The 23400-nt window shown below is 39.0% G+C and overlaps 1 protein-coding gene across 2 annotated transcripts in view; it reads right to left on the bottom strand.

Moving 5' to 3' along the window:
- Positions 1 to 2069: 2069 nt before the first annotated feature.
- The window catches only part of LOC122746630 (protein argonaute-4), a 44545-nt gene continuing 23214 nt past the window's right edge, over positions 2070 to 23400 (bottom strand). The window contains exons 14-19 of one of the 2 annotated variants that reach the window (XR_006355565.1): positions 14188 to 14503; positions 13855 to 13989; positions 11207 to 11308; positions 5771 to 5970; positions 3162 to 5053; positions 2070 to 3055 (exon numbers count right to left, since the gene is read on the bottom strand). Coding sequence is in view for 1 of the 2 variants with exons in the window: in XM_043992421.1 (XP_043848356.1) it covers positions 4945 to 5053; positions 5771 to 5970; positions 11207 to 11308; positions 13855 to 13989; positions 14188 to 14503 (862 nt within the window). In the remaining variant the exon portion in view is untranslated. Of the gene's footprint in view, positions 5054 to 5770; positions 5971 to 11206; positions 11309 to 13854; positions 13990 to 14187; positions 14504 to 23400 lie in introns of both variants that reach the window. The other variant, XM_043992421.1, reaches the window with a different exon arrangement.

The following is a 23400-nucleotide window of genomic DNA, read 5'->3' as shown; positions in this document are numbered from 1 at the left end:
ATTCTTTCTATCTAGTCTGTTTTATTGATCTACTTTTTTTCTTTAAAATCAGCAGCATAAGGGGCAGCTAGGTGGCGCAGTGGATAGAGCACCGGCCCTGGAGTCAGGAGTACCTGAGTTCAAATTCAGCCTCAGACACTTAACACTTACTAGCTGTGTGACCCTGGGCAAGTCACTTAACCCCAATTGCCTCACTAAAAAAAAAAAAAAATCAGCAGCATAGTTTTGATAATTACTGTTTGAAAGGATGATTTGGGGTTAAGAAGGGTTAACCCCTATTCATCCTTCCACATTCTCCCCCAACCCCTTATTTCTGAAGAGCTTACTAGGGTGAAATAGGTACAAATTATAAGGAAAAAAAGCAATTTTGGGAAGTGGGAGAATCACTAACAACCACGGTGGGGTGGAAAGGGGGAGAGACTCAGAAAAGACTGTAGGAGGTGGTATTTTAGCTGAACTTTGTTTGTTTTGTTTTGTTTTGTTTTGTTTTGCGGGGCAATGGGGGTTAAGTGACTTGCCAACGGTCACACAGCTAGTAAGTGTCAAGTGTCTGAGGCCGGATTTGAACTCAGGTCCTCCTGAATCCAGGGATGGTGCTCTATCCACTGGGTCACCTAGCTGCCCTGGTCAATAGTTTTAAAAGCTGCAGAGGTCAGAGAAGGATGAGGTCTAAGAAAAGGTCACTGAATGAACAAGTAAGATAAAATACAGAACCAAGCATCAAAGACTGGTCACAAAGTGAAACGAGGCTTGTGTGCCTTTGCAAGTAGTTAGGGTCTCTTCACAAGATATCGTGACCACTCCTGGTAGGTTGCAAATGGAATTTCTTATTCAGGTTTAAGTTGAACTAGACAGCTTCTGAGATACTTCTGACTTTAAGACTGTGCGAATGTGCTTTTCTGCCTAAACAGCATTTTAATGCTGATAAATAATTCAGAGACTAAGCCAGCCCCTTCCTGTGTGATCCATGCTCATGGTTAATTCCTCCCACCTTAAAAGCATGTGAGCACACTGCCCTCTAGAGGCAGCAGCTTTTTCAGGCATTGCAAAAAGCAGCTGTCCCTTGAGGACTTGCACCAAGGAGCCTGGCAAATCTTTTAAAAGTCTCTATGTAAGAAATATTACTGGGGCTAATTCTTGGATTTTTAAACAGGCATTTCTGAACATTCATTCAGTCACGTAGTACATAAGAAGTAATTCTCAAGCTTTCACCCCATTTCTTTCCACATAAATAATCAATTTAAGGAAATAATTTTTAAAAAAGCAACCATATATGTTGTCATCCTTATATACTCCATTTTATTGGACAATTAACAAGAAAAAAATCACTTGGCACAGGAATGCCAATTTATTATTTTCTGGACACAAACACAAAATATCCCTGCAGGTCAAAAAGAAAATTACATTGCAAAACTGAAACGATCAACATTTTATCAAAACACCAGGCTATGACACCCCTTCCCCTCCCTCCCTTAATAATTTAGAAAGTATTTTGTATTGCTAGACATACATCCAAATCCAAATTTAATAAAATACCATTTGAAACGTTACAAGTCTAACAATATACAAACAAAATTACATCATTCATCAAAAGAACAAATGCAAACATTTTACAATGAAGTTTTAGCCATTAGACATAGAAAGATCAGAAAATGTCAATAGCAAGGGATAAGAAAATCTTTAAGTGATAACAAGATCTTTCCTTAAATTTCACAAGAAAAAAACCTTGTAGTTGAAATAGTATTGATACAATGCCCTTGGACTCTACTTTCTTAAAATGAAAGTAGAGTTACTGCCTTGCTATTGAGCAAGAAAACCCTAGAGAACATTCACAAAGGTTTCTGGGGAGGGTAACTTGTCAAATAGCATCTGAACAAGGACACCAATCCCAAAGGAAGGGAAGGAGAAGGCTGTTGAGCTAGGTAGACCAGCCTGACATTTGTGCCTAGAACCTGATCAGAGGATACAAATTGTGCAAAACATGTTTGCCTGTAAATCACAACCTTTGGGAGAAGCTACAGGCACAACATTTTCATGTAGTACTTACAGTAAGAATAAATATGTTTTGCCTGCCCAGACACCTGACCGGGGTAAGCCAGCCAGTCCATTGTACAGATTGTTCAGAGTTCAGCTCCTGACCAAAAAGAAATCCTAATTGATTTCACAGCGGGGTCACCACTTCTCTTTGTAAATGTTCTTGTGCCTCATCCCCGAATTAACTTTGCTACATTTCAGTCTTTCACACACCACATAACAGTGCCTAATAGGCTTTATTTAAAAACAAAAAGACCCCAAACATCCTATAAACTACTGCTACAGAATGCACACCTCCCATTGATTGACACATGCATAATGATTCAGTTCATTCCACAGGGTTATATAGTCAAAACTTTCAAGCTGCAAATTAACTCTACTTTCAGACCTGCTTATACTAGTATTGCTGCAATTCTGATTTCGCAGTGATTACTTCTTAAACATATATACCCTATGGCAATGTTTTTCCCCCAATAATTGTTTATTAATACACTCACATTTTACTTTCCTCCAAAAGCGACAGCATTGCACTGTTATAATAGGAATTATTCCTATAAAGTTAGGCCCCATTTCCCCCCTCCCATCCCCCCACACAGGTTGAAGAAACCATTTTGTGCAGGTGCACCTGAGCAAGCTGAGGTCCTTCCTAAAATCAATCGGTCTTGAGGTCACAATTTCACTTCACTCCATCTGCGCTCCACAATCAGCACAGGTTGTCCGAGATAAAAGCAGGACCTTCTTGCCTGATAGCCACACTCAAGTGACCTCACCTGGCCAGACAGACACCCAGCAGGTATATCCCCTCTGGTCCTCCTGATCCAAAGGGTCCATTTCTTTTCCAGGTGCCTTGTGTCTTTCCCTCTGAGGCTGGAGGACAGAGTTGCTGATGGGTTTATTCTTTGTGCTCTCCCTGAACAATTGTGAATAAAAGCAGCCATTTTGCTGAAGCGGCAGCCAGCCTCTCACCAACATGTCCTGATTTTTATTATCCAAGTGAGGTATTTTTTTTTTAAAGGAAAAGCTTAGGAAAGAAAAAGAAAAAAAGAAATCTTTGCACTGTGCCTCTGGGGCGGAGCTCACTCTTCAGTCCCAATGTCTACAGGGTAAAACAGAGTCTCAAGTCTTACCATTCCAACACAGGTTATAAAACTTCCTGTTGAGTAGCTTCAGCACACCCAGTGGTGCTGCCAAAAAAAGACAGCAGAGAGAAATGTAAACTTGGATGTATTTACAAACTTGCTTAAAAGACTGGAGAAAAACAGCATCTGATATTGCTGAACTTTTGAAAAGGCTAGTTTAGTGTACATGGTTCAGAACTGCTAGTGAGTCACTGAGATTCTGAGGAGCAGGGTCCATCTACCATCAGGCAGATGGACCAGGAGAGTTTACAGTGTAACTGATGCTTACTTGATCTCAATTCCCTTTGCCTTAACATGAAAGGAAGTCAGCCTCTAAGTCAGTGGAATATAAAAACTGGTAAAGGAAATATCAAGTCTTTTATAACACATTTTAGTCTAAAAAACCAATTGCAGTACACGTAAAAAGTGAAAATAGGAACAATTTAGGCTGGGATATGGTAGCTAAAACATACAACGTTATAAAACATGCATTGTATGTAACCGTGGGAGCATCCTAAATTGCCAAGGAGAAGTTCAAAGTACAGTACACACCTCTAGGTTGCTAGCACCACACAACATACTGACTGTACAAATTGGCAAAGCCTGTCCTAAAGGGAACAATCACATTCAAGCTTATTTTAAGAAGACGGACTGAAAGGACACCAATAGTGAAAACAAAACAGGTAAAAATAACCTTTAAAAAGGCATGAAAATGTGTCTTTTCTGTTTCAGAAATTGCCAGATTGTGAAGTCATAAGAAAGATTCGAAAAATCCATGCACAACCCTTGGCCAGAAAACTACATTTTAGGGATGGGGTTGGGAAGGGGAGCCTTAAAAAAAAGTTTATTGCCAAAGTTAACCTTCTACAAGAAAAGTTTAAAAATCATTTACATTTATCAAAAACACAGCAGCATAAAATGGGCACTTTGTAAAACTTGGAAAAATACCTAAAAGCTAGGGTTTTTTTCTCCCTTTTTTTTCTTTTCTTTTCTTTTTTTTAAAGAAGGGGGAAACACGAGTACTTTTACTATCGCATGGCAGTGTTATCTGTCCCTCTCCGGTTCTATGACACATTCAAAGAAGGTTTATTACCCAATAAGACCTGCCTGGCGAGTCTGCAGTCACAAATAGTGCAATCACTCTGCTGCTCGTGCCTGCACCAGCACACTTTTGCAGAGATCAAAAAGATAAAACTAGTAAAAATGACAAACTGTAATGCCTCCCAAAATTAATGCTCCAGAAAGGCATTTACAATAGCAAAGTAAAAAAAAAAAAAAACCTGTTAAAAAGTCTATGGCCCCACGCAATAGACAGCTACATTGAAGTAAAATGATGGGTGGTCTGCTCCTCTCAGTCATGCACACCTGCTTGATGAACACAACAAAAAGAATAATTTAATCTCATTAAACTGGAGGATTGAGGTGATAACCATAGCAAAATATTCAATAGAAACCTCTTATGTCAAGTTCTTTAAAAATTTCAGGATGATCAAGTTTTTTTATGCTTTGAGGTAAAAATTCAGTCCAATGCATCAGAAAAGACAGTCTACAAATTTCTATTACTAAAAAAATTACTAAAAAACCCCCCAAACAACCCCAAACAACAAAACAACAAAAAAATGGCTCAATTCTGTTGGTGGATCAGACACTATGACTGTTCAGAACTGCTGGTAGAAGACTGTCTGAAGTCAACTTGGCCCTATCTAAAAGAAGCAGGTTTTCAAAACATGTCAAGACCACATGATAAGTAGACCAAAGGTGTGCCAAATCCGCTCAGTCTTCACAAAGGCTCTCAGGCAAAATACATCGTGTGCTGGGTATCATGGTGGATCTGCACAGCTTTGGCCAGGGCCTGGGGATCCCGGCCATTGCTCTGTCCTGACACGTGACTTCCCTCAGCACTGTGAAGAAAAAAACAATGAAGAGCCAGGTGCAACCAACACATGCTATGAAGTAATAGGGTAGTCTAAGCCTCTCAGGCACGTATCCCAACAATGAAAAGGCAGTGCTAACAGGGACAGACTTTTAGAGTACTGTGAGCTATTCAGCAGGGGCACTGGACTTGAGGCAGGGCCCAGAAAGGGCCTCATTTAGAGAAGGAAGGGAAGGCTGAACGTGTTCTGCTGCTCCTCTCGGGTGGGATGCTTTTGGCACAACTGCCCACACACACGCTAGCACACATTTACAGAACTAGAGCCACACATAGTGCTTAGGGGCTCAGGGCTAGAGTCAAGTCTAAGGAGCATTTTTTATGCTACCTAATATGGACAAAACTGGCTGCCTTTGGAGACTGATTAAAATGCTTCTGAAAAACCAGACTTCCTTATGTCAAAAATGTGCTTCAAGCAGTTGGTTGCTACCTGTCCTCCCTCCCAGGATAGGTTTTTATTTGCTGCATCACAGACTATACAACTATAAACGAGTAGTCTGTTTTCAGGAAGTGATTCCTCTTGGTATAAAGGAAAATTCTCAAGGAGGTCATGCCACTTTATATGGTATTTGGGGATTAAGAGTCTAGAAGAATGTTTAAATAATACAAAAAGGCTAGAACGAGTAATTTTTGAGCAATATGTGTTTCCACAAAACCAAGGAGATAACATTGCCTTAGAGATTCTTACCTGTCATGATCCTTATCCACCAGGTGGTATCTTGCCCTAAATGCTACCAACCGGGCATAATAGGCTGGGGCTGGAATGGAGACTGAGCGGGTACATCGCACATAAGTGTGACAGAGCTGGTAAGTTAGAAGCTGGAGTTCATCTGCAGTAAAGCAGTTGTCATCCCACAAGACCTGATAATGGGATGGGCGGCTGGTTCCCTGGTGAGAGAGAGACAAGAGAGAGGGAGAGTTAGTTTTAAGATGGACCTGGAACTGAGACTGGCTGGGCCATCACTGGAGAGTTATGAGCTGCTTAAATTTCTCCTTAAACTCGGAAATAATATTCTAAGATTCCGAAGCTTAGATGATGACAGCTCCAGGACAGTGATTTCCAAAATGATCACTACTCAGTAAGTATAGAATTGTGTTTTCAGGTTGATCTTTATTTAATTCCAACAAAATATGCAATGTGACTTAGCATAATAAACCTACCTCCTACAAATGGAATAAATAAGGTGTGAGTGCATGCGTGTGTTTCAAACCTAAGTGGTGATGTCAGAACCGCAGAATTTCAGAGTTGCAAAGGACCTCAGAGGTCATTAAGTCCAGCATCGAACTCAACAACTGGTTACTCAGCCTTTGTCTGAAGACCTTTATTGAAGGGAGACCCCCTCTCTCCCAAGGCAGCCCATCCCACTTTCAGAGAGCTCTGTTGGGAGGTTTTGCTTTCCCTCCCTTTCTGCAGCTTCTACTGCCCTCTGGGGTTAAACAGATCAAGACCAAGTCCTTTTCCATAGGAATTCCCTTGAAACACTTGAAGGTGGCTATCATATCCTTCTAAAGAGTCTTCTCCAGGCCTTTCCCTATCTTCTGGACTCTCTCTAGCTTGTCAATTTTCTTTCAAAACCGTGGTGCCCAGCACTTAACAAAACAGCTCAGTGCTATTTGACAACATCTGTCTAATCTCTAATGCTCACTGCAGCCTAAGACTGTATTAGCTCTTTTGGCTATTGAGTGAATCACACCTAACTTACATGTCAACTGAATAATACATGACTTGCAATCCACTAAAATCATGAGATCTTCTTTCACATTGCTACTGAGCTATACCTCTTTCTTGTGTGTTTGATTTTTTAAACCCAAGAACTTTACAATAATCACAATTAAATTTCACTTTATTACATACAGCCCAATGTTCTAGCTTGTTGAGATCCTTTGATCTTTTTGAAACCAGACTGTCATCTATTGTCTTAACTATTCTTCTACTTTCATATCACCTGTGAACTTGATAAGTGTGTTGTCTATGCCTTTATCCTTATCACCAATAAGAATGTCAAACAGCAAAGGGTCAAGAACAGATTATTGGGGGCATCCTCTAGACATAGCATTCCAAGCTGACAGTGAGTTCCAAATCCACCCAACTGTACTACTGTCTAACTCATATTCCTCTTAAAAAATAAAAATAATATGGAAAATTTTTCACATGATGTTTAAATCTCAACAAACTGTATCTATAGCATTCTGCCAATACACTAGTTTAGTAGCATCCCTATAAAAAACTGGAAGCTTAGTCTGATAAGAACTATTCTTTTTAAAAAAGTTGTACTGATGTATTTAGTTTTTATATCACAATCTTTTCTACAAGTATTCTCCACCCCAGTAAAATTCAATTCTCCTTTGTCGGAAAGAAAAACTGTAAAGTAAAACAAAATAAAACAAAAAGAACTCATGCAATATTATAACTGTATTTGACATATACAACATTATGCTTTAGTAGTTCCACACCTATCTGCTGAAAGGATGAAGTTATATTTTATTCTCTTTCTAGAACTAGAACTAATTCAGTAACAAATTCAGTAAACAATAAACATCTACTAAGTGACTACTATGTTCTAGGCAATGTGCTAAGCGCTAAGGATACAAAAAGAGGCAAAAGACAGTCTCTGCCCTAAAGGAACTTACAACTGAATGTAACCATTATTTATTTTTCATTTGGTTGGAGTTCAGTTTCCTTTTAATGATCTTTTAATTTATATTGTTGTAGTCACTGTGTACACTATTATTTTGGTTCTGTTTATATCAGTCTGTATCAGTTCATACCAGACTTCTCATGTTTCTCTGAATTTGTCATGTTCTTTATTTCTAAATGCACAATATTATATTTATATCTCACAGGTTGTTCGGCTGATTCCACAAATAATAGGCACCCAGTTTGTTTCTAATTCTCTGCTTAGTACAAGTGCTACTTTGAATATTTTGATATCTATTAGATATTTGTTTCTCTCCCTGATTTCCTTTTCATATATGCCCAGTTGGGTTAAATGATATAAAAAAAATAAGTAACATCTTTTGCATAATTCACACTGATATCTTTAATAGTTAGAACAAGTCACGGTTGGGGGTAACTAGGTGGTGCAGTGGATAAAGCATCGGCCCTGGATTCAGGAAGACCTGAGTTCAAATCCAGCCTCAGACACTTGACACTTACTAGCTGTGTGACCCTGGTCAAGTCACTTAACCCTCACTGCCCCGCAAAACAAAACAAAAAAAACAACCATGAGTCACAGCTCCACCAAATGGTAAAGTTCAGTATGCTTGTTTTCTCAGTCTCTCCACCATTAGTCTTTTAATTTTTGTCATCTTTGCCACCTTGGGAGGTGAAATCTCAGAGCTGTTTTAATTTGTACTTCTCTACTGATACGCAGAATGTTTTCCTATGGTCATTTGTAGTTTACAAATCTTCTGAATATTCTCCGACAACGTTTATTACAGAAGGAGGCTCTTGGTCTGATATGTTTGTGTCAATTTCTCACATATCTTAGCTATCACATTAATTAGTGCCATCTGTGCAAATATTTCCATCAAACAGTTTCTCTCCTTATTCTGTCATCATTGATTTGTGTGGAAGTTTTAAAATTTTATATAATCAAAACTATCTATTTTGTCTTTTATGATCTCCTTTGGCACAGAGGACAGGGAACCAGGAAGACCAGGGTTCAAGTTCCACTTTTGGCTGTGTGAGCCTTTTGCCCAATGGCTGTCTCCTAAAATACTCACCTCTCTGCTTTAAGACTTTTTACTCTTATTGTCCCAAATAGGAAAACCTTCTATGAGTTTATGTTCTTGGGCTTATCATACACTGGGTGATCATGCTATTTTTGTTTGCTTCTGACTTTTATCTGTTCCAATGATCTACTTTATTTTTAACCAGTACCAAAAAGTTTTGATGGGGTTTTTTTTGCACTTGCCCTGTGGTTTCATTTTGATGAGTGTCATTTAAAGTAGCAAACACGCTCTACCAGTGCAAACTGGCACTTACCCTTCACCTTATAGAGAGATGCCCGAGAGACTGAGTTGCCTGCTCAACATTTACAAGGCCAGACTATGTCAGAGGCAGGATTAGAACTCAGGTCTGACTCCCAAATTTTGATGATTATTCTTTATAACAGAGTTTGAGTATCAGTATATCCTCTTCATCTGTACTTTTCTTTAATCATCTCTTTTTATTTCTTCTTCCAAATGAGTTGTATGGTTTGACTAGTTCTATACAGTATCCAGTTGGCATTTTGATTGGCATAGAGCTAAAATTTCAGATGAATTTTTATTATAGAAACAGCCCAGGAAGACTTGGGTTCAAGGCCTCTTCTGACACATCCTGGCTGTGGGGTTCTGGGCAAACAACTCAATCCCTCCGAGCTTGAGCCAACCCCCTAAGATCACAGTCTGCAGAGAGGGTGTGGAGCTGCAGTGGTAGAGCAGCTTCCTCACTAGGAAGGTCCCTAGGCCCGTGAAATGGTATTCTTCCTGTCTCTAACTTCAGTGTGCCCTGGCAAGTTAACTCCTAGACATTTTGTGATATGACTAATTCTGGATGAAGCCTCTCCAAACAACTCCAGACCCAGCATCACAAACTGCCTTATCAGGTATTTCTAACTGGATACCCCATGGACATATCAAAAGTGAAATGTCCAAAAAAGACCTTGTTGTCTTTCCACTCAAGTCTGTCCTGCTTCCCAACTTCCCTATTTCTGTTGAGAATACCATCACCCTTCTAGTCTTCTAGGTTAAAAACCTAGGAATCAGGGGCAGCTAGGTGGCACAGTGGATAAAGCACTGGCCCTGGATTCAGGAGGACCTGAGTTCAAATCTGGACTCAGACACTTACTAGCTGTGTGACCTTGGGCAAGTCACTTAACCCTCATTGCCCGCCCCCCCCATAATTATAATAATAAAAACCTAGGAATCAGCCTAGATTCTTCATTCTCTTTTCTCCTCCATATACATCTAACCAGTAGCTAAGTCTTGTCAATTCCTATCTCTACATTTCTCCAAGCTATTCCCTTATCTATATTCTGATGATCATCGTGCTAGTTAAGTGCCTCATGACATTTCCCTGAACTAGTGTTCTCCCTGCCTCCCCTCTCTAATTCACCTTCCACGTGATATCCCTAAAGCACAGATTTAACTATGCTGATGCCCTGCTCAATCAACAACTGTGGGTCCCCATCACTATTAGGATTCAATTAAAACTCCTCCATGTATCATTTTACAACCTGGCTCCAATCTCCTTTTCCAACCTCATCAAACTCTGCCCTCTCTCATCCACTCTGTTTCAGCCTCACTGACCTTCTGGCTTGTACACATGACAGTCTATCTCCCATTTGAGTTCTGCATAAGCTGTTCCCCATTCCAGGAATGCACTCCTGCCTCACCTCCACCCCTAGATGCCTTAGCTTCCTTCAAAGCTCAGTTTGAATGGTGCATTTTATATGAGGTTTTCTCTGATTCACCCAATTGCTAGTGCCTTTTCTCCCAAAATTACCCTGTATCTATTTTGCATATGTAGTACTTATTTATGCTTATGTAATTTCCCCTGACCAATAATAATCTCCTTGAGAAGGGTGGTTTTGCTTTTGACTCTGTATCCTTAATGTCTAGCACATGAAAGGTTTTCAATAAATGTTTGTAGACTGATAGAATGACTGCTGGCTTCATTTCCTAGATAGTCATTAATTATCCTTTTAATAATACTTTCTTGAAATTTGCCAATAGTTCAAGTCAGGCTTAAATAGCCTATATTTTGTAGCCTGAACTTTTTCTTTTACTGAAAAATCAGGACATTTTCCTTGCCCCTAGCACTTCTCATTTTTCAGGTACTTTCAGAAATCATGGATGGCATTTTGGCAACTGAAAACAATTATTGCTGAATAAAAAATGAATTAAATCACGAGTGTTACTGAATTTATGGTAACTTTTGGCTGTGTATTTTCTCAGTCAACATATAGTAATAGTAAAGCAACTCACACTCAATTTCTGGATGTTAAAATGGGACTCCCATATTTAAAGGCTGGGAACCAGATATAGATTATATAGATACATCTATATCTATTGGAAGCTGTTTGAATTAGTAAATGCCTAACTATCAAGTCATAAATCTGACCCACTTCTAAATTACCTGAATTCCTGCATGACTACAGAGGTAGAAGTCAAATTCAGATGGATGTGTGATAGTGCTGTCCACAGTAGTACCTGCTGGCACATTACCACTTTTCCCCACCTATTTAGAAAAGAAAACACATAGGTATACATAAAGGCATAATGAGCCATATAAAGCAGAAATTCTAGCTTTCTTCCTTGGTACATGATATCTGATAAGTAAATTGCTCAAGTGAGGTATTGATGGCAGCTTGCCTGTAAGTTTCTTCTGCCCAACCATTTAATTCTCAATCTTCTCCCAGTAACAGTTGAAACCAGGGTTTCTTGAGAGAGTCAAAATAAGGGACTACTTTCCGTATAGCCCCTAGCTCTTGATCACAGTCATCTGTAGTACAGGTGGCAATATTTGTGGGAAAGAGGAAAAAAAATGCACTGGGCTCTAAAATAGAGTTTTCCTCCCAAGTCAATTTTATTGCTTTACGTAGGAAACACAAAACCACAACTTCCAGTAAAAATATAAAGTTAGAAATACTTTTAATAGGTTACTCACAGAAGAAGTGACAGGGCCAGATGTATGTCATCCCAAGCTGGATAAGGCTACTTCACTTCTATTCAGAGTGAATTATGATGGACAAAGCTTTGGATTGCAAGTCAAGAGACCTGGATTTCAGTCTCAGCTCTATCACTTGTTGTGTGGCTTTGCAAAATCACCCTGGGTTTCTGTTTCCTCATCTGTAAAATGATCTCTCAGGCCTTTATCTAAGTGAAAAACCCAATAAGCACAAATCCAGGGAGATAATCGGTAAAGAAACCAAATGCTATGATTTTGACACTCCCATTTTTCACTATTTCATGTCTCAGTAGATTTCAAGTATATCTGAGAAAGCCTATTTATTTAGTATACTAAATATATGATATGATAGGATATAATTACAATATATGGGAGTTATTTAAATTGGACCCTAAAAGTAGGCTTAATTAGCTGTGACTATGTTTTTCTTCTGGAAACTCATATAGCATCTATAATAGTAATGCTATATTTGGAGGGGAAAAAAATCTAACTTCCAATAAATTCTTGTAATAGATGTGGACCCCTGGCTGGGGTTACAGGAGCTGAATTATAGTACTACTATAATTATTCCATATTAATGTAGTCTGAGGTGTGAGGGAGGCCCAGAGATAGGTAAGTCTTGGAGAGTTGTAATGATCCCAGAAGCTTGGTGAAGAAAATGCTGAATTCCACAGGGACTTGGACAGGCTAATTAACTCAAGTCCTAAAGCCTTTTGCACAAGTAGTTAAGAAAGATAGAGGGGCAGCTAGGTGGCATAGTGGATAGAGCACCGGCCCTGGAGTCAGGAGTACCTGAGTTCAAATCCGGCCTCAGACACTTAACACTTACTAGCTTGTATGACCCTGGGCAAGTCACTTAACCCCAATTGCCTCACTTAAAAAAAAAAAAAAAAGAAAGAAAGATGGAATTGGAGCAGCTACAGAGAACTGAAAAAGATGATATGTGATCTAAGCAGAAGAAAAACCTGTTTAGGGTATTTCTATTCACTTTTTAAAAAAATTGTTTTTATTAAATTCATTAAATTTATTATTATTTATTTTTTTGGGGGAATTTCTATTGATAAACCACATAGATTTTGCAAGAATAGTTTTAACCTGGGGGTAGCTAGGTGGCACAGTGGATAAAGCATTGGGCCTGGATTCAGGAGGACCTGAATTCAAATCTGGCCTCAGACACTTGACACTTACTAGCTCTGTGACCTGGGGCAAGTCACTTAACCCTCACTGCCCTGACAAAAAAAACCCAAAAAATGAACAAACAAAAGAATAGTTTTAACCTGAAGCAAGGGTTTGTGGACCTGATGCCCAAACAGAAACATGTTCTTTCTTCAGTGACCAAATGAGTAAAAAGAATCGGCTCTGCCTTTGAATAAGGTTGTAAAGTAAGTATAAACTAATGAGGAAGGACAGGGACACAAAGACTGTGCTATAGGAGGAGCCATTCTACCTGAGGAAGGAGAAAGGGGAGGCCTAGAAGAGACAGTCAAGCTGTAAGCAAGGTCAAGCAAGCTGAAGAGTGCAAGACTGTACAACTAATAACTTACCTCTACCTGTTTACATTGGATGTGGTGGCAGGGAAGGAGGCCACAGAAAAAAGGAAAGGGTAAAGGCCATGAATCCTAGAAGTGAGGCCTCTGAGTCAGTCCTCCCTTATTTCCCACCCAGAACCTACCCAAAAGCCAGCAGCAGGAAGTTATGGAAGCAAGCTGTGACTAGAACCTAGAAGCATTCTGTCTGAAGACTGTCACAGTGCTGTCTGATAGTTGTGGCTGCCTAATATTTTACCACCTATAAAGCTATATCTGTTATTCTCCCAATACAAATCTCCAACCTTGTGACCTGAGCCAATCAAAATGTGGGAGATGAAGTAAGTGTGCGTTTCGAGATATTTATTTATCCTGCATGAGCACTGAAAAGTTATATTTCGTTTCATAAATGCTATGGATTTACATGCACAATACCCTCTTGTTCACTCATCTACTCAGGACAGAACAACAAGGAAAATAAAATTCCAAAGGTAACAAGAATTAAATGGAATTTTGCTAGACAAGGCCCCTATTACAACATGCCACATGGTTTTCCTTGTGATTCCTTACCCTTTCTGTTTTGTCTGCACAGAAGAGTCGAGTGTGATGTCTTTTCTGCACAACAATGTATGTTATACCTGGGCGGTAATCTTCCTCCAAGCTAATACATGCCTTCCGAATTGCTATTAATTCTGGCCAAGCTACCTAGAAGTTGGAAAGTTATGTTTAGATGAGAATCCTCATTTCTTCACTTAGGTGTGATTTCAATGGGGGTCAAATTTCCAACAGTGCTAGGGGTCAGTGGCTGGGGGGAGGAGGGAAGGGGGTGACAGGTAGGGAAAAGCATCAGAACTCTCTCCCAGAAGGGGCCACCTTCCAAATGCTAACAAAGCAGAAGGACACCTGCTTCATTTGTCCCTCGGAGACCCCTCCACGGTAATAGATGATACGAGTGGGCTTGAAACGTGTAGATTTGTAGAACTGGATCAGAAGTTCTCGAACCATATTAGTTAAGTCTTGGATCACCTCCTGGCTGTAGAGGAGCTCCTGAGAGGTCTCCTGGCGAGACGTCTGTACTCGCACTGTAGCACAGTATCGACTGGGGTGTCCATCCATGCTACCAACCACTGCAGCAATAGAGGGCTTCTTCCCATCTCCAGCAGGAGGGTGAGTAACATCTGCTCCCAGAAAAATGACAGGCTGCTGGAACACTGAGGGCCTGTTCAAATTTAAAGAGATGTTGCATTCATTCACACATGAAAGATAAAGATTATATTCAGCAAGTTATTGAAGGAACTGAACCACCATTAATTTCTAGATGGTAAGGTGTGGATCACTGCTTCCTAAACTTGATATCGGTACTTCAAGGCTCCAGAGTGAGTACTTATGCAATGTAATCTGTGACTGGAATATAATATATAAGAGCAGGGAGAGAAGGTATACTTTAGGCATATCATCTATTTTGAAACCAAACTGTCTATATGACCAGTTCCTAAGGAATTGTTTCTCTCTTCACTTGGATCCAGATTTCTATGCTTAATGACAAAGAGCCAAGATCTGCCGGGCATCCTATAGACAAAGCACTGCAGTCAGGAGGTTTTTATTATTTTTGAACTCTTCCTAAATGTGGAGATTCAGGAAGAGCCATTTATTTTTGCTGTGCTCGTTTCTCCATCTTTAGGCATATCTAGTAGATACCAAAACCTTTTAACTTCAACATTTATTAAGAACTTGCTACTACAGGCAAATCTCACACAGAGTAAGAATCTAATAAAAGTTTACTGAACTGAAATTGAGATGAGTAAGATGGAGCACCTGTCCTCAAAGAACTGATGATCTACAGTGGGTGGCATACATAACTGTGAGTGAACATGAATAAGGAAAATAGAAACATTAAGTTCAAAGGAGAGGATCTTTTTTGAGCAGAAGGGTCAAGGAAAAGAATCAGGGAAGTTTATGCATAAGGTGGCATTTAGGGTGGGCAGAGGGATGGGGGGGGTGGATAGGAGGTTGGAGGGTTTTCCAAGAATGGGGAAGACTGGTACATGGAAAAGCCTGAAAAGGAGGAAATCACAGGATGTATTCAGGAAATGGCTAGCTGCCTTAGACTTACTACGATCCAGAATGCCAAGGAAGTACAAATAAAAAATATGAACTTTTTATAAATTCTTAGATGCTCTACAGGTGGGGTTTGAGGCTACTTGTATGTAATTTCTACCTATAGAATTGATAAAGCATTGCAAATTCCTCACCTTATCTGATAGATACCCTTTGTCATATAAATAGCTGACATTTGCATAATGCTCATGGCTTACAAAGCATTTTAGCTAATTTTCTTTTCTGATCAGAACAGTGGTGTGAAGATAACTGTAGGCATGTTTACCCCCATTTTAGTTGATGACACTGAAACCTGGAGGGGTTAGGTATCTTGTTCCATAAATAAATGTCAGAAGAGGGATTCTAACTTGAGCCTTTTATGACTTCAATTCTAGCACGTGTTTTATGATGTCACATTGTCTTTGTATCATCAATATGGTTAGAAGGATCCAGCTTATCAAAACACAGGGTGATTATAGGGTAGCGGCTAAGACTATGGGGAAAAGGAGGATCATGATAATTTAAAGATGGCAGCTTTGTTGAGGTAAAGTCTGGATAAGAAGATTTCTATGGTAACTTCTGCCTCAGATTCTGTGACCTCTGCAATCTCACACACACTGAAAAATGCAGGATTTTGTCACATATCCCTAGGTGAAAGCAATCAAGGCCCCCCTCTATCTGGTACCTTACTTTGATGGTCCTGTGATCTCATCAATGTGGACACTACACAACACTGAAACTTGCAGCCTAGCCATGTCTGCCCCATCCCATGCAACATTTGTTCATATCCTCCTGTAACTCTATCAAAGGGGATCTCCTAGCATGCCACAGGGAAAGAGGGGTGCCTCCAGTTTCTCTGACATTATAGGTAACATAAGCATAGCACTTTAAGGTTTACAAAGTGCCTTACATATTTGAGTCTCATACAACACCACTGTATGATGTATGCTATTAACTTCATTTTACAGATGAGGAAACAGGCTCAGAGAGGTTAAGTGACTTCCTTAGGATCACACAGCCACTAGCACTGTGAGATGGGCTTTGAACCTAGGTCTCCCTGATCCCAAATCCAGCATACTAGTCATTGCACCATGCTGCCTTTTATGAAGCACTTGGACTTTGCTTTGGTAATCTTTCCTTTTTGCTATATGACTGGCTCATCTTTTCCTCTCATAATACATTTATCTGAAGATATTCTTTATGCTGATTCTCCTGCACAACTCCTCGTTCACAATGTGACTCTTAACACCTACCATAAACTTCTCTGTTGTCCTTTAAGCAATTCTCAAATTCGATTCTTCAGAGACTGTGATTCACTATGACTCAGGGACATACAATATCATCATCAGAACAAAGATGTTAAAAAGATGGGACTTTTGTTTCAGGGAGAAGTCTAGAGTCATTAAAAAAAAAAAATAAAACCCTGCAATTTTGCAAAAGCAATCCAGCTCATTCTCCTCTTGTTCAATCCTGGGCCCAATTCATTGTCCAATCACTAACTGCCCAAGGGGCTTGACAGACAAGTTTTGTGAGTTGTTTATTCTGCATCCAAGTGAATAAGAGTGAAGATGAGACATTCAGCATCTACTTGGTTGTTCCTATGTGGAGTGTTGAGCTACCCTCTTTCAAGTGATTCAAGAACTCATTTGGGAGTCTCTACAATGCCATGGCTTGATGAAATCTTCAAAATCTCATCTGTAAACAGAAGCATCTGGAAGGCCTTGCCACCTATATGGAATCCTATGTTCATTTGGAGCCTGTGTTGGACATCACCCACGATACAAGCAAACATATTTTTGTAAAGTAGACATCTCCCTGCTTTATGCTTTTATGAATGATCAGAGGATTGAAAAAAAATCCTTCAAAGAATCTGATATGATTCTAACTCACGAATGGGGGACCTTTTGTTAGAGGAAAGACTCAAAGGCAGTGCTTTGCTCTACTTAATCAAATGCTTTTTTATACCCAACAAATGTTCTGCACCTTTCCAGGAATTGTGTGAATGTAAAGATAGGGCCTGTTCTAAATACTGTCTATGGTAGTCTGGCTGTTCTCTAAGTGATTCCCAAAACATTTGGTCTAAGTGGGAAAGTAGGTATATGGAATGGAAGATACTGACATGCTCTTGGCTGCCTTTTCTGTGCTGTTAAAATGAGATTGTCTTTTCCATATTTGTGGTATCACTCTCAGATACCTTGAGAATCAATCCCTCAAAGCCTCCTTGATAAACTTGTTTAATGTAATTGTTCTTCCCATCTTTGTCTTCTTCAATGCCATTTCCACTTCCTCTTCCAACACATCAGGTACTATGATGTGAAAATGTGACGGCTCCACTGTTATCAATGCTGAAAAAGAGTTTGTTGTAAAAATCTTTAGGGCTTTTTTGTTTAATCTTCTCCTCTGTTGTTCTCCCAATTTAATCTTCAAAAGCCACTGAGATGATTTTCCTTAGGTCTCTTTTCTAACCATTCTTTATGCTTGGTTTTCTTTTTCCACTGTTTCTTGTTGCTTTATGAAGAAATACTAATCAAACCCTTTTGATTTTTCCATATGGCTTTTTAAAATTAGGTTTTTTTATTCTGAACTTAAACACCAACATGGAGCCTTTGCACATAGACATAACACAAACTGTAATTCTCCATTTCATACCACTTGCTTTAAAAAACAAAAAAGTTCTACACATTTTCAAAATTGTCCTCCTTTTCTGAGCTTCTTTCTGAACTGCTTTCTATTCTCTTCCGTGCATTTTAAAAACTATTACAACAGTTCCAACCCACCCCATCCCTTTTTTGGCATTGCTATTACTCCCTCTACCCTCCAATAAAGCCAGAGAAAGATAGAAAAAAAATTTACAAAAAACTTTGTAAACATTTGAGCATAGTCGAGCAAGATGAATCCACATACTGGTCTTGTCCAAAAACGTGTATCTCTCTACCTTGTGTGTCTCACCTCTATCAAGAGGTATTTGTCATGCTTCTTCATTGATCCTCTGGAAATATGCATGGCAAGTCACTGCTTTGATCAGAGCTTTTACATCTTTCAAAGTTACTTTTCTTAACAGGGTTGTCCTTGTAAAAACTGCTCTGCTTCCATTCACTGCATTGTCAATTCATACTACCTAGGATTCTCTGAAATTTTAAAAAATATCATTTTATGGCACATTAATATTCTGTTATATTAATATACCACAATTTCTTCAGCCATTTCTCAAATGGCTAAGAGGCAATCTAAAGCACCTCCCTTTGATTCTAGTTCTCTGCCTCTCTCCCCTTTCAGAATCAGGAAGATTGTTTTGCTTGTGACTGTTCTCCCTTTTAACTCTGCTCCCCAGAGCCATTTATTTCCCTATTGAGTTTGATATATTTCTAAACCAAACTCTGTGTGTGGTATATGTATGTTCAATCTTCTTTTGTCTGTTTTAGATAAGAGATTTATCTGATGCTTGCTACTTCCTCTCTCCCTTCCTCCATATTTTTATACTCATCTTACACACCTTAATTATGAGAAACAGCAAGTCTTCCTTTTGATACTAGTATATTCCTTCTTTTACTCTCCCCTCTTCTCTTTCTCCTCTTAAAACTCCCAGAACAGAACCAACCCATGCCCTAGTCTTCTGTTCTTCTTGTTCAGCTTCCTCAATACACTCTGAAGAATTAAGGTTCTGAAAGGTCCTTGTTTCTCTTCCCCCATGGGAATGTTGGCCCTATATCATTACACAGCTACTTTCAAGTACTCAAATTTACATTTCTATGTTTCTCTAGACTAGTACTTATACTTCAATGGTCTTACTCAATTCTGGTCTTTTCACCAGAAATGCTTTTAGTTTTCTATCCCATTAAAGGCCCACTGCCCAGTAGGATCATACTCAGCATTGAAGAACAAGCTATTTTTGGTTGTGAGTCTGTATCTTTTGCCTTTTGCACTATAGTATTCCAAGTTCTACTCTGGTGTTTAGCAGAAGCTGGCAAGTCTTGTGTGATCCTAACTGTAATTCCTAGTTACTTGAAGTCCTTTATGCATGTGTTGGGGAACTCTGGATTTTTGACATTTCTGGTATTTTGGGGGGGAGGATTTCTTTCTGGATGGGATTGGGAAATCCTATCTTTACTTTGCCATTTGGTTCTAATAGGTCTGGATAGTTTTCATTTATGAAATATAGGGACCAAGCTTTTAAAAAAATTGTTTTTCAGAGACCAATGATTCTCAAGTGATCTCACCTTGGTTCATTGTTTTTGATATGATATTTTACAGTTTCTCCTTTTTTTTTTTTAATCTTTTGATTTTGTTTAATGCTCCTTGCTATCTCATAAAGTCACAATATCTATTTGGTTTATTCTAGTCATCAAGAATTCCCTTTCTTGGGTAACATTTACCAATCTTTCTTCTAAACTACTTACTCTCTTTCCAATTATTTCTTTAAAGAGCTTTGAGTTTTATTTTTATTTCTTGCCCTATTTCTTCATGTAGAATTCATTCAGTCTTTTCAGAAAATTTATATTTTTTCTTTTGAGTCTCTGCATTTGTTACAGAATTAGATTTGCAATATTTTTTTTTAACTGAATGGTGTTTTCTTTTATTTATCCACCTGTCCATCTTTAGTTCCTGAAATTCAGATTTGTGCTAGGGCTAAGCTTCGTCCCCTGATGAAGCGGTTTGGTTTTGCCCTAGATCTCTGAGGTTCTCTGCCTCTTGCTGTGAAGGGGCTATACAAGTCCCAACTTTTGTCAAGCTAGGAGTTATTGGTGCTGGCTTTTCTGGGGGTCAGGTGAAAAGGGACCTTACCTTTTGCTTGTAGGCTGTTCCCTTACTTCTTGTGCAGGGTTGAAAATATCATTTAGTGTAGTTTCTCATTGGACAATTTGAACATTATTCAATCTTGTGTGAATTTTGGGGTTTTGCTAGAGTAGGTATGAGCAAAGTGGGTGGCTAACTTAACTAGAAATTACTTCTTTGTAAGATTTTGAAGATGAATTTATATAACAAACTGGAAACGACCTTGACTGACTTGCTGATCAGATTTTCTCAGCCCTTCTTTTTCCTTTTATGGCAACTGATTAACACCAGTTAAGTTTCTTTAGGAAATTGGTATCAATATTTACATTCATTCTTCTCTTTGGGAGCCAGAACAACTTCCTTAAATTGGTTAGGATGGAATTACATTAAATATTCTTCTTATTTTTATTCTTTTCTCCAGTTTTGCATAAATTTTGACCTTTGTATTTGTAGTCGAGGTAGGATTGGAGAAAACCTATGTAGCATACACAGAAATGAACTTCTGAGGCCCCATGGGATTTGCAGTCAGAAGTGACTAGCAATAAAGAGTTCTTTGTAACTTCATCCTTCTTGGAGATGACTGCCACAAGTTGGATGAGCTAAAATTATTTAATAGCATTCTACAAGACAGACACCTTAAAGGACTTACTTGGGAAGTGCAGAACTGAGGTTAAGGTAAAATGATTGGTCAGCAGTGCTTAATGTTTTGATTTTTTAAGTGTCAAACTCCTAGGAGAGTTTAATAGGGACTATAGATTATTTATTGTATTTAAGTCGTTCAATGTACACTTATGAGTCTTTTGTATTTTAAGAATACGTTCCAGGGGACTCATGATGGAAAGTGCTCTCTACATCCAGAAAAAGAACTGTGAAATCTGAATGCAGATTCCTTCCCCCATCGCTCTGGGGTGGGGAAACATATAAAATGCTAGAGATAAGAAAAAGCCTGAGCTTTAAAAGCTGGGCTCCCTTGGGACTCAATCTAGTCCCTACTTAGTCCAGAACTAGGATCCCTTAGTGGGAAAGAGTACCTTAGTCCCCCTGGCAAGAGGATTTATTGTTATACATTCTTTGTGTCCGAGAGCACAAAGAGTTAATTTTGGAATGACTCCTACAACAAGCTAGTTTACTGTTAAAATAAGATTAATTTCATTTTTTGCTATGTTATTTGGTATCTGTCATGTCTAATGCATCTCAACTCTTTTCTTGTAGAAACTCTGAATGATACAGAGGTGGGAGGCTTAAGTGTAGCTTTTGGCCTCTCTCCTTTCTGACCTCTGAATCAGATTTTTTCACATATTTTTGGTTGGTTTCTTTGCAATGGTGTTAATGAGTAGCAAAGTACAATACAAAGAATGCTTTAATTAATAAAAGGTTTTTGTCAAGTTTATTTTACAGAATTTCTTTACCTCTCCCCTCTGCAACAGATATTTGGTCCAACAGTGACTTGTTCCATCATTTCAAATGGGCCCTTACTGCAGCAAAGCAATCTTTTCAAATCTCTCTATGTGATTTGATATCCCATACACCACAGCAGCTTTTTCAAACTTTCTGACCCTTCTTCAAGCCTTTCACCATATCCCCTATCCCCACTCTCTTTAACTGAAGACCTTACCTCATACTTCACCAAAAATCAGGCCATCTGCCAAATGCTCCCTCTTTAATCCTCATCTCACACAATTTAGACATCTTCTCCTAATCAATAAACATTTATCAAGTGCCTACTCTGGGCCAAGAACTAACTCTAACCCTACTCTTCCTTCATTACTATCTCTCATGAAGAGGTGGCCCTCCTCTTTGCCAAGGCAAACTCCTCTTAACATGTGCCCTTAATTCCATCTTTTCCAGCAGACTGCCCCCATTAACAACTCCCTAATCTTCTATTTCTTTCTATCGACTCCTTCCCTGCTGCCTACAAACATGCCCATGTCTCTCTTATCCTTAAAAATCCCCCAAACTTTGCCTGATTCAGCCACCTCCTCTAGCTATCATCAGATATTTCTCCTCCCTTTCATGGCTAAACACCCTGAGAAAGCTGCCTGCATTAGAGGCTTCCACTTCTCCTCTCATTCTCTTTTAAACCCTCTGCGATCTGGCTTCTGACCTCATTATTCAACTGAAACTACCCTCACCCAAATTACCAATGATGTTTTAATTGCCTTTTCTCAACTTTTCTCTTTCATGATCTCTCTACAAACCTTTGAGACTGTCAATCATTCATTTCTCCAGGTTACTCTCTTTTCTCTAGGTTTTCATGACATCATTCTTTCCTGGATCAGTTTCTGTCTGACCGCTCCATATAAATCTCCCTTGCTCCATCTTTATCAATGTCACATTAATGGGTGTTCCAAAGATCTTTCTCAGGTCCTCTTTTCTTCTCCTAACCAGGGGAAAGTGAACTTAAAAAAAAATTTGATAGCAATATTTCAGAAGAATTGGTTTCCTTTTTAATCCTATGTATTTTATTTTATGCATTTAAAAACATGATTCTGAGAAGTGGTCCACAGGTTTGAGATTGCCCAAGAGGTCCATAACACATAAAAAAAGGTTAAAAATTCCTGCTCTATGCTCTCTTACTAGGTGATCTTGTCAGCTCCAGTGAGTTCAACTCTCATCTCTATGCAGATTAATTCCCAGATATACATATCTAGTCCTAGTCTCTCTCCTGAGCTCAACATCAACAATTGTCTTTCAGATATTCAGAACTGGATGTTCCATAAGCACCTCAAACTCAGCTTGTCCAAAACACAACTCATTATCTTTTCCCCAAAACCCTTTGCTCTGCTCAGCTTTCCTGTTCCTTTTGAGGGTACCATCATCCTTCTACAATCAATGGGGAATCGAGAACTAATAAAATTGTGGAATACTGACTTCTGAGCTGGGGTTTCATAATGTTGAGGTTTTTTAAACAAATGCTACCACCTTCAATTTTGAAAGCACTTTTGACTTTTCAATTCTAACATAGGAGGGCAGATATAGATGGGAAAAACTAAGGTCCTAAGAGGTTCAACAAACTGGTTAAACCAAAATTGAAATTCCTGGCAAAACTGACTCACCTGTTGACTAGCTTTCTCCTTTACACACGATACTGTACTGTTTATTCTCATGTTTCAACAATTTATGTTAAAAAATTCAGGTTTTAAACAAGAAGTACCATGAAAGAAAGCTGAATTTAGAGTCTGAGGACTTGGGTTCAAATAACAACTTTGCTCTTTACTATGTCACTTATTATCTCTGCAACTTATC

The sequence above is a fragment of the Dromiciops gliroides genome, chromosome 3 (assembly GCF_019393635.1).
Source record: "Dromiciops gliroides isolate mDroGli1 chromosome 3, mDroGli1.pri, whole genome shotgun sequence".
Lineage (NCBI taxonomy): Eukaryota > Metazoa > Chordata > Mammalia > Microbiotheria > Microbiotheriidae > Dromiciops > Dromiciops gliroides.
The sequence above is the reverse complement of the archived record's forward strand: the minus strand, read 5'-3'. Positions and strand labels throughout refer to the sequence as shown.